This window comes from Sphaeramia orbicularis, chromosome 14, assembly GCF_902148855.1.
Source record: "Sphaeramia orbicularis chromosome 14, fSphaOr1.1, whole genome shotgun sequence".
NCBI lineage: Eukaryota > Metazoa > Chordata > Actinopteri > Kurtiformes > Apogonidae > Sphaeramia > Sphaeramia orbicularis.
This window is the reverse complement of record NC_043970.1, coordinates 46383544-46396377: the sequence shown is the minus strand read 5'-3', so window position 1 is coordinate 46396377 and position 12834 is coordinate 46383544. Positions and strand designations below refer to the sequence as shown.

Below are 12834 nucleotides of genomic sequence, written 5' to 3'. Positions count from 1 at the left end.
CTGTTTTTTGTTTTTTGTTTGTTTTTTTTTTTTACAGTGTTTAGCGGTGAAACGATTGGTTAAATTCATACCAAATTGGGTTTATAGATTGCCAGTGATTATGATGCCAGAATAGATGTCAATACATTTTAGCAAAAATTGGTCAAAGATATGCAAAATTTCAAATGTCTGCAGCCGCAAAACTAGAGGTTTAGTGTTTTGATGTTATTTTCCATTAGACATGTAAAATCACAGTCTATTTTTGTAATTTCATTGATATTTTCATGGATTTTAAAAAATACAGGAAAAATTTGTAAAATAAACAGTAAAAATTCTGTTAAATTACAATTTTTTTTTTTTTTTTTTAGTGCAGGTAGGATTCACTTTAAATTATACGACTAATGAGTGAGTTACCGCTGATGTACCGATGAGGGAAAATAACTTCATATAAAATGAAATGTCTAACAAATGGGTAATTCTTTTTCAAAATCAGCAGATTTCTGCCTCCTTCCTCTTGATGACAATCTTGTAACAGACAGACAAACAAATAAAAAAAATCCACGCCCCACCCCCCATCACCCCCAAAATTTAATCATTTTTTCCTTGTGCCACTATCAACGTTTCCTGAAAATTTTATTAAAATCCGTCCATCAGTTTTTGAGTTATCTTGCTAACAGTCAAACAAACAAACAAACAAAAAAACAAACAAACCTGACTGAAAACATAACCTCCTTGGTGGAGGTAATAAATAAACTGATAAACTAATAATTCCTAAAGGCGCTTGAGTTGATAAAAATCTAGATATTAGGCAAGGCAGCTTTATTTCTATAGCACATTTAATGTACAAGACAATTCAAAGTGCTTTACATAAAACTTTAAAAGCATTACAGCAGAAGGCATGAGAAAAACAAATGCAGCTGAGAACAGGTGGGTCTTTAACCTGGATTTAAATAAACTGAGTGTTTCAGCTGATCTGAGGTTTTCTGGGAGTTTATTCCAGACATGTGGAGCATAGAAGCTGAACGCAGCTTCTCCGTGTCTGGTTCTGACTCTGGGAACTGACAACAGACTGGATCCAGATGAACCTGAGGGGTCTGGTGGGTTCATACTGGGTCAGGAGGTCACTGATGCATTTTGGTCCTCCACCATTCAGAGCTTTATAGACCAGCAACAGAACTTTAAAGTCTATCCTCTGACGGACAGGCAGCCAGTGGAAGGACCTCAGAGTTGGACTAATGTGGTCCACTTTTCTGGTCTAGGTGAGGACTCTAGCAGCAGAGTTCTGAATGAGCTGCAGTTGTCTAATGGATTATTTTAGGTAGACCTGTGAAGACACTGTTACAATAATCGAACCGACTGAAGATGAATACATGGACTAGTTTTTCCAGGTCCTGCTGAGACATCAGATCTTTTATCTTTGAGATGTTCTTAAGGTGATAGTAGGCTGATTTTGTGACTGCCTTGATGTGTTTTTCAAAATTTAGGTCCGAGTCCATCACTACACCCAGATTTCTGGCCTGGTTGGTGGTTTTTAGGTCTATAGACTGAAGCTCTGTGGTGACCTGCAGTCGTTTCTCTTTGGCCCCAAAGACAATTACCTCAGTTTTGTTTTTGTTCAGCTGAAGAAAGTTGTGGCACATCCAGTCATTAATCTCCTCAATGCATTTACCCAGAGCCTGTACAGGACCTTGGTCTCTAGGTGACATTGTGACATAGATCTGTGTGTCATCTGCGTAGCTATGGTAGCTAATATTGTTGTTCTTTATAACCTGTGCCAGTGGGAGCATGTAGATGTTAAACAGAAGAGGCCCCAGGATGGAGCCTTGGGGAACCCCACCTGTAATTCTTGTCTGCTCAGATGTAAAGTTACCTAATGACACGAAGTACTTCCTGTTCTCTAAGTATGTCTTGTCTATTAAAGCAATTCATGAGCGTCATCTAACTGATTATTTGTGTCTTGAGCTCAAACACTGTGGATATATAGTCTCGGAAAAAATTATTAGACCAACGAAAGTCATCAAAAACAGTGTTTATGCAATCAAGTACTAACTCCTGTGTGTATCATGTGACTAAAACAGACAGAAAAGAAAACATGGAATGCTGAAAAGCACCATTTTTGTCAGAACAATGCCATAGATACTAATGATGTCCCGATATGATTTTTTTTGCTTCCAATCACATCAGATTTTTTTTTAGGATTAGTTTTGCCGACGCCAATCTGATACCGATCCGATACCGACTTTTTACAATAAAATTTTGATTTAAAATTGGAGTCATTATTTGTAGGTTTTTGTCAGTACAATGCCATAGATACTGATGTAAGAACTGAAGTGATTTTGGTTATTATCAAGAAAACATGGAAAAATGGATAGATATCAGCACTGTAACAAATTTTACCGTTAAATAACAGTAAAATACTGGCAGCTAGAGTTGCCAGCATGCTACTGTTATTCTACAGTATCTCTACTGTAATCTACAACTACAGTTTCTTACTGTAAAAAGTATTACAGTACTGGGCTGTACATAATGTACCTTTTACAGTAAAATACTGTTAGCCACAGTTGCTGCATTTTACAGTAACTACTGTATTCCAAGAAACAATATATTACTGTAAAACGTATTTAATGTAATAATTACAGTATAACACAGCGAAAAGCTAGGATTTTAACATTTCAGATTACATTTTAAAATACAAAATCATGAACATTGCTAGAAAAAGCTCAAACAAGAGATGACATTATTATATATAACCATGTAAATTGACACGCTGTTTAATTTAACGGTCTCCACTTCGCAGCTAGCAAGTATACATCAACTCAAATTAGCTGCATGTTTGCAACATACGGCTAACACCCCGAAATATGAAGCAGTATTATCACGCGTGTTATACTGCGGAAGTTGCATTCGTTGTGAATGCAATTTATGGAGGCAATTAAATGTTTAATGAACCCAAAATGCCACAGTTACGTTGATAAAATTACAATTACCTTGATAAATGAACAACTGGAGCAGGACGGAGTTCTGGCAGTGTTGGTAGAAAAGAACCACTTACCTTTGATGCAGCCAGTCTATAGTTAACATTCATTGGATTGAATCTTTTCTAAATGAGCTGGTGGGATTTGATGCCAGATGACTTTGTTCAGACCAGTTCTGGGCGGACAGCAGTGGAGGAAGTGAAGAAAATACTGTAGAATACTGTCAAATTTTGCAGTAGCTTACGGTTTTAAATTTCCTCCTTAACCCTTTCATGCACGAATTATGAGAACCTTAGTCAAGATTTTTTTCTTCAGTGTTTAGCCATGAAAAAAACAATGCGATCGAGTTTTTTTTTTCTATGGAGTTACAAAAATATCCATGCATTTAATTTTTGAAGTAAAGAAACGTGTTTAAAACTCAATATCAGAGAGTGATATGAAAACAATGAAATAAAAACATTTTTAATGCTGGTAATCTGATGTCTTCTCACATTTTAACATATTCTAATGCTAGTAATTACTCACTTCATGGAGATAATATGCACAAAAAAAAAAACCTTCTTGTCTAACAAATAACAATTGATTTACACTCAGACATGTTAGTGCAGATCAGGTTTATCAAGAACAGCAAAGTTACAGTAATGATCTGAATTACAGTGTATGGGATGGTGCATAAATATCCACTGTGTTGGCTGATATGGAACTAAAACTACAAAACCTATGAATATACAAGAGAACAGCTGGAGAAGAACTGTCCACTGGAGTGGACAGTGCATGAAAGGGTTAAAGACCTCATTATTTACAGCATTATACTGTATTTACAAATAACAGCATGATGCTGTACAAAATTTACTGTTTTTTTATAGTAATTTGTTACAGTGAGCTTTGAAATTAAACTACTTAGAGCTATTTTTGTTATTATTATTATATTTGTCCAAACAAATGTACCTTTAGTTTTTCCAGGCATTAAAATGAACAAGAAATTGAAGAAAACAAGGGAAGGGGTGGTCTAATAATTTTTTCCTGCGACTGTACTTTCGTTAATTGGCAAAAATGGAAACCTTAGAACAGGGGTGTCAAACTCATTTTAGTTCAGGGGCGACACTCAGCCTCATCTGATCTAAAGTGGGCCAGACCAATAAAATAATATAAATAATAGGATAAGTACTTATAAATAATGTCAACACCAAAGTTTTCTCTATGTTTTTAGTGAAAAAAGTAAAATTCCGTCATGAAAATGTGTATATCTACGAAACTGTACTTGAACATAACATGAACAACCTGAAAATTCTTAAGAAAAATCAGAGCAATTTTAACAATATTACACCTTAGTTTATCATTTACACATGTGCATCACAACTTACAGATCACAGTGGAACTACAAATACACAAAACATTTAATAACAGGCAGAATATTGGTACAATTCTACATATGTCTCGAAATAAGAATAAGAAATTTCATCTCATTAGAAATTTCATATTGTTCATATTTGTTCAGGTTATTCACATTTTTTTGGAAAAGGATAGTCTGTAAATATAAACGTTTTTGTGTATTTTTCCTTTTTTTTAAACATTAAAAAAAGACAAAAATTGGCATTTTTCATTATTTATAGGTTGTTATGATTGTTTTTTACTGGTCTGACCCACTTCAGATTGAACTGACCTAAAATGATTTTCACATCCTTGATTGTTAATATCTTCATTATAATTTTTGCATTTCACAAATTCATCCGAGGGGCCGGATTGAAACCTTTGGCGGGGCAGTTCTGGCCCCCGGGCCGCATGTTTGACACCTGTGCCTTAGAAAGATTTTAATAAGAAAAAGTGTGGAATTTAAAAACGGGAAATATAAATACATTTATATCTGTAATATAAGCCTGTTTGAAGGAAAATCCTTGTGTCGCTGAATAAAGGCCTTGGTCATTATTTGAAGATATCAAATAAAAAAGGATAGTTTTTGTTGAATATTCACTTCTATAAAACCTTTCACTTCTGTGACTCGTTTTCTTTCCCATTAATCATCTTCACAAGGACACATCGTCTACACGTCAGAGTTCAAAGATGCAAACTGACGACAAACCGTTAGAACATTTGAAGATTTTACAGCAGCTTTAATCAATACTTTAAATTTACACCGCTTCAGAAGATTGTGTTGCAAGTTAAAAGGATCGTTTTGGTGACAGAACCCAAGGCAGTTATTGGCAAAGTCTCAAGGTCTTCTCAGCTGTTGGAAGCATTTTATTATTTCAGATAATTGTTTTGATGTTACAGAATGAAATCTTTATTCCCATCAAGGATTTTTTTTTTTTTACTTAATTGAAGATTTTTATTTTTTTTTTTTACTTAATTCAAGATATTTATTTTTTACTTAATTCAAGATTTTTTTTTTTTTTGGCCTAATTCAAGATTTTTTGCAAAATTTGAGATTTTTTTTTTGGCTTAATTGAAGATTTTTTTTTTTTTTACTTAATTGAAGATTTTTTTTGTCTTAATTTAAGTTGTTTTTTACTTAATTGAAGATTTTTTTATTTTTTTATTTTTTTAGCTTAATTCAAGATTTTTTTTACTTAATTGAAGTTTTGTTTTGTTTTTTTACTTAATTGAAGATTTTTTTGGCTTAATTCAAGATTTTTTGCTAAATTTGACATTTTTCTGCCTTAATTGAAGATTTTTTTTACTTAATTCAATTTTTTGGGGGGGGCTTCATTAAAGATTTTTTTTTTTTTACTTAATTCAAGATTTTTTTTGTCTTAATTTAAGTTGTTTTTTACTTAATTGAAGATTTTTTTTTTTTTTTTTTTAGCTTAATTCAAGATTTTTTTTACTTAATTGAAGTTTTGTTTTGTTTTTTTTACTTAATTGAAGATTTTTTTGGCTTAATTCAAGATTTTTTGCTAAATTTGAGATTTTTCTGCCTTAATTGAAGATTTTTTTTACTTAATTCAATTTTTTTGGGGGGGCTTCATTGAAGATTATTTTTTTTTACTTAATTGAAGGTTTTTTTTTTTTAGCTTAATTGAAGATTTTTTTTAGTTAATTGAAGATTATTATTATTATTATTATTATTATTATTATTATTATTATTATAAAACACATATTTATGTATGGTTTTAGTTCTGACTTTTATTGTGTTTTCTGTATATTTTTAGAGTGAATGTACGGCTGTGATTCTATTTTCTGTAACTTCTGCTGCTGTCTTGGCCTGGACACTCTTCAAAAAGAGATTTTTTTTTTTTTTATCTCAGTGATCTTTTTCCCGGTTAAATGAAGGTTATTAGAATTCTCTATAATCCCATTGAGCCCATTTACATTGACGCTAATACTCAGATCATTATCCGATTTCTGAAATTATGCGATTATTCAAGCGATCATGTAAACAGCATAATCTGATAGGTTTTATCAGATAATCTGATTATGACAAATCAGATTAATGCACCTGGATTTCTTCCCAATACTCTGATGTCTTCATGCATGTATACCCATTAATCTAATTTATTTTTTTGTTTTGTTTTGTATTTACATCTGCACGTGTACAATCAATTAAATTGTAAAAAAGAAAAACAAAAAACAAAAACAAAACCAAAGCGACACTCAAATGTGAGTGAAAGACAATAAAAGGACTTGTTAGTGTACCATCACTGCATTTGTACGTACTCCGAATATGAAAAATGAAACATCTAAACCAGGGTTTTTCAATTATCGCATTTCTGAAGTGCATGTGAACGCATCAGATCGGATTATGACAATTATCTGATTATTCCCATTTATAGGATTTTTATGGTCAATTTAACAGGCTCAATCTTATCTCTTCGGGATTTGAAGCAGAAGAGTATTTGATGAAGAAGAGATATTAAATTGAAAAATAGCTTCAATGAAAAGACGAGGACAATCAAAACACTGTCACTGTCAAAACAGTTCTAAAACATTTTTTCCTCACAAAGACATTTTCCTGACATCAGAGTTAATCAGCTGTGTATGCTGGTGGTTGGTTTTCCTTGTAACTTTTTTTTTTTCTCTCGCTGGCTAATATAATCTGTCAGTTTTAGCTGTGATTAACGCTCCGACATTCCCTTCATAACTCCTTTATTAAGTCTAATTTGAAGGATACGGCACAAGTGTATTAAAAAGAAAAAAGCTAAGACAATCCAATATTTATTTTTTTTAATTTGGGTCTCAAAGTCTGAAGACATTTCTCTTTCTTATCTATCTAATCCAATCCAATCCAACTTTATTTATAAAGCACTTTAAAACAACTGCAGTGGACCAAAGTGCTGTACAGAAGAATAAATAAAACCAAAATAACAGAATCAAACACAAGAATAGATTTTAAAGAAACAAAACAAAAAATGGAACTGTACAAAAAAAAAAAAAAGAAAACAGTGCTGTATAGAAGAATAAATAAAACCAAAATAAAAGAAAAAAATACAAGAAAAGATAAAAAAAAACATAGAACTGTACAAAAAAAAGAAAACATTGGTGTGTAGAAGAATAAATAAAACCTAAATAAAAGAATGATAAGAATTGGTATTTTTATTTCAGTTTTAATTGTACAGCTGTTTTTATGTCTTCTTAATCTATTCTTGTATTTTTAGTCTCTAATTTTGCTTTGTAATCTTCTGTGCGACACTGTTTTTAATTGTACAGCTGCTTTATGTCTTTAATCTATTCTTGTATTTTATTTATTTATTATTATTTTATTTTTTTTTTTTTCTCATTTTGGTTTTCCCCTGTAAGTCACTTTGGAAAAAAGCATCTGCCACATGAATAAATGAAAATGTAATGTAAATGTAAAATGCAAGCATATATTAAAAGAAAGAACTGTACAAAAAAGAAAACAGTGCTGTATTGAAGAATAAATTTAAAAAAACATAAACATAAAAACATAAAAAGCTGTGCAATTTATAAACAACAAAAAATAACAGCGATAAACCAATACCAAATAAAACAATTGAATAAAAATAATACATTCAAACACCTCACATGGTATAAATTTCAAAGTAAGAAAGAAAATGTAATAGTCACCAGTTTTATGATGAATTGTGGCTGGAGTTGTAATTTTCTTCAAGCTGCAGAAGGAACCAGGCTTTTATTTTAGATCCTCACCTGGCGAGGGTCAACGGAACATTAACATCTGGTCAAAAAATTAAATTACAATAATATTTGTTTTTTCTTTGTTCTTTGTTTGTGAAGTGTCTTTGAGTGTCCAAAAAAGCGCTATATAAGTGCGATTTATTATTATTATTATTTTTATTTATCAATCTACACCACACATATATTTTTTGGGTAGGTAATTACTTATATTTTCAGGGAAATGTATTTTGAAATGAAAAAAAAATTTGAGGAGTTTTAGGCGTGTGAATGTGTCGTCATTCTGGGTTCATTTTATAAACTCTCATAAATAAACTAAATTTATTCCAAATACATTGATATTTGACTAATATATTATTTATGACATATTTTAAACACACTGTTTAAAATTAATAAATGCATATATCTATGCAAAAGACATTGGAATATAATGTTAATATTATTTGTATGTTGTAAATATTGTAAAAAAAAAAAAAAAAAAAAAAAAGAAAAAAAAAATGGATATGATATTGATAACACTGGGTTACAAAAAAATGTTTTTTGCAAGTTGTCTAGGTTTTTTCAACTGAATTAGGACCATTTTGCACCGCTAAATCCAAAAATGACATCTGTTTTTCTCAATCAGGTCAGGTTTTTTTGCTCATTTGATTTTGAAAAATTTGATCCTCTCACAAAATTGATTACATTTTTGTGATTTTATCAGTTGATTTTTTATATAGTTCTCACCCAAAACAGGTTTTAAGAGAAAAAAAATCATTTTCACAAGCACACTTTATGAAAGTTGTGACTTGATTCCTGTTAGGTACAATGGTGTATTCACCGCAGATGTAGCAGAATACGTCAGGCTTATTTTTGCAAGATCTTCTAGTCGAAGCCATTTCATTCACCTGTAATATTAAAAAAAAGACATTAATCATAAATTGGCAAAAGTAAAATCTTCAGAACTCGTTTATTGCAAGAAATATGAAAGAATTTTGTATCATATGATGTGAAAATGCCCATAAATGTAAGCAAAAATGTTTAAAAGCCAATATGTAGCATAGTTCAGAAAGTTGACCTGATTGAGCAAAATGAATGTGATTTTTGGATTCAGCACACCAAAATTATCCTAAATCAGCTCAAAAAAATTAAACAATAAATTTGTTGTTGACCAGTGTAATTGAAATAAAAATTGTTTAACGTACTTCTCTGTATGCAGCAGTTTTCACATCAGCTGTAAATAACTTGAATGTGTTCGTCTTTGTCGCTGTGTGTTTGTTTGTGAACGCTGTAGTCGTTACCGTCGGCCATAATAATAATAATAATAATAATAATAATAATAATAATACTGATGTTTTCCCCTTCATTTCTTTGTGTCTCCTCACAGATGACCCAAGAACAGTGCACTCATAGGAACAATGTCCAGAGTTCAGAGAAACCCCAAGTGTACAAAGTGGGAATATACGGCTGGAGGAAACGCTGCCTTTACTTCTTCGTCCTGCTGTTGATGATCCTGATCCTGATCAACTTGGCACTAACGATCTGGATCCTCAAAGTCATGAACTTCACAATAGTAAGTCACTTTTCTACTGCTTGTGTTCAGCCTGGGGGGTTTAGTGTCTAAGGCAGGGGTGTCAAAGTAATTTTAGTTCAGGGGCCACATACAGCCTAATCTGATCTAAAGTGGGCTGGACCAGTTAAATAATATAAATAATAGGATAATAAGAACTTCTGAGTGAAAAAAGTACAATTCTGTAATGAAAATGTTTACATCAAGGAAGTGTACTCAAACGTAACATGAAAAAACATGAACGACCTGAACATTCTTAAGTAAAATAAGTGCAATGTAAACAATTTTACGCCTTAGTGTAGCATTTATACGTGTGAATTACAATGTAGTACGGTGGCCCAGAGGTGCAACAGCCCAAAAAATTATCCACTAGCCCAAAAAAATTAGTCACTTAAAGAAAAAAAAGACAACAGCCCAAAAAAATTATCCACTATAAGAAAAAAAGGCAACAGCCCAAAAAATTATCCACTACAAGAAAAAAAAGGCAACAGCCCAAAAAATTATCCACTATAAGAAAAAAAAAAGACAACAGCCCCAAAAAATTATCCACTATAAGAAAAAAAAGACAACAGCCAAAAAAATTATCCACTAGCCCAAAAAAATTATCCACTATAAGAAAAAAAAAAGACAACAGCCCCAAAAAATTATCCACTATAAGAAAAAAAAAAGACAACAGCCCCAAAAAATTATCCACTATAAGAATAAAAAGACAACAGCCCAAAAAATTATCCACTAGCCCAAAACATTTTCCACTATAAGAAAGAAAAGACAACAGCCCAAAAAATGATCCACTATAAGAAAAAAAAGACAACAGCCCAAAAAATTATCCACTGTAAGAAAAAAAGGCAACAGCCCAAAAATTATCCACTACAAGAAAAAAAAAGACAACAGCCCAAAAAATTATCCACTAGCCCAAAAAAATTATCCACTATAAGAAACAAAAGACAACAGCTCAAAAAATTATCCACTATAAGAAAAAAAAGAGTACACTTCACATTTGTGATTTAATGGAAAAACCAACATTACACACTTTTATTATATTTAGTAAATATTGGTGAAGTTTTGCGCAGATGTCCAATGGAAAAACGACAATAGAGAGAAGTCTGGAGTTGACATCTATATTATAAAAGGGAAGTAAACTCGGTCTGTGTGTCTCGGATATCACACAAAATATGTACAGGGCTGACAGCTACAGTTTGTCGTACGTATGTATTTTTGGTCAAGGAACAGACTAGCGAAAACTGCAAGTTGATAAGACCAATATTTTGGGAGATATTAGTCATTTTTGGAATATAATGGCCCCCAAATGGCCAATCACTTTGCTGTGCCCAGAATCATAGAATCATTGAAATGAAGTGGGTTACCTAGCAACAGATAAACAATAGGGCGACTTTGCCATGGTGCCAAATTTCATGTGCAGAAATAGACATGTCAGCTGAAAACAACAGTGGAATTTACCAGTAAAGTAAAAAAATAAAAACTGAACTGGATCAGAGGCTTATTATGGTATTATTTTACTGGTCCAGCCCATTTCAGATCATACTAGGAGGATGTGGCCCCCCCAACTAAAATGACTGTGACACCCCTGGTCTAAGGGATGGGTTTGGGGTTAGAAGCGTTCCCATTTTCAGCTAATTGTCTCCCCATCATGTGTTGCTGTTGCCTTGTGTTTCCACTGGTTGCTCATGCTTTGTTGAAATGCGGGCTGTCGCTGTGTGTGTTGGCTCTGTTCAACTGCTTGTTGGTTTGTGCAGATTCATGAATCCCCAGATTAAATCTTAGTGATGAATCTTAAACGGTTTCGAAGCTGTCAGGCCTGTGATGGCGGATCGGCCCAGTTGGACCGGGTCCGTTCCAGTCGGGCTCAGTTGGTATTTGTCGTCCCAGATAAACTCATGTAGACTGTGATTTGCACAGATTTAGTCTTGAGTCTTCAGATCCAGTCATCGCCACTGCTCACAGACTTTTGAACATGTTTAATATCTGTCGAGAATCTCTGACGTTCATTACCCGGATTGGATTTGTGGACGATTAAAGTTTCAGTCGTGAAATATGTGTATATTTGAATATATGTGTATATATGTGAATATATGTGTGGGAGAATGAGTGAGTGAATGAATGCATCATATATAAATGTAACACTGGATTATCGAATTGTATGGTATGGCCGTTTTAAATGATGTATATTTTATTTATATTATATTTTTATGCATGGTATGATGGTTTTAAGTTATGCATATTTATATATATTATATTTTTATGCATGGTATGATGGTTTTAAGTTATGCATATTTATATATATTATATTTTTATGTATGGTATGATGGTTTTAAGTTATGCATATTTATATATATTATATTTTTATGCATGGTATGATGGTTTTAAGTTGTGCATATTTTATATATATTATATTTTTATGTATGGTATGATGGTTTTAAGTTGTGCATATTTTATATATATTATATTTTTATGTATGGTATGATGGTTTTAAGTTGTGCATATTTTATATATATTATATTTTTATGTATGGTATGATGGTTTTAAGTTGTGCATATTTTATATATATTATATTTTTATGTATGGTATGATGGTTTTAAGTTGTGCATATTTTATATATATTATATTTTTATATATGGTATGATGGTTTTAAGTTGTGCATATTTTATATATATTATATTTTTATATATGGTATGATGGTTTTAAGTTGTGCATATTTTATATATATTATATTTTTATGTATGGTATGATGGTTTTAAGTTGTGCATATTTTATATATATTATATTTTTATGTATGGTATGATGGTTTTAAGTTGTGCATATTTTATATATATTATATTTTTATGTATGGTATGATGGTTTTAAGTTGTGCATATTTTATATATATTATATTTTTATGTATGGTATGATGGTTTTAAGTTGTGCATATTTTATATATATTATATTTTTATGTATGGTATGATGGTTTTAAGTTGACTGATTGTTTCAGATTGAGTAAAGCAAAATATGTGTTGGATTATAAAGCAATGAGAATTTTATATTGTTCACTTATTCTGCCATATTTGAGTTATTGTATTGAAGTATGGGGCAACACATATATGAGTAACACAAAGCCATTGTTTTATTAACCCTTTCATGCACAGTGGTCACTCCAGTGGACAGTTGTTCTCCAGCTGTTCTCTTGTATATTCATGGGTTTTGTTGTTTTTAGTTCCATATCAACCAACACAGTGGACGCTTATGCAT

General features: G+C 31.6%; 1 protein-coding gene across 1 annotated transcript in view; it reads left to right on the top strand.

Moving 5' to 3' along the window:
- sgcd (sarcoglycan, delta (dystrophin-associated glycoprotein)) overlaps positions 1–12834 on the top strand; it is a 351693-nt gene that overhangs the window by 67194 nt on the left and 271665 nt on the right. The window contains exon 2 of the mRNA XM_030153643.1: positions 9409–9594. Within this exon, the coding sequence (XP_030009503.1) occupies positions 9409–9594 (186 nt within the window). The remainder of the gene's footprint in view (positions 1–9408; positions 9595–12834) is intronic.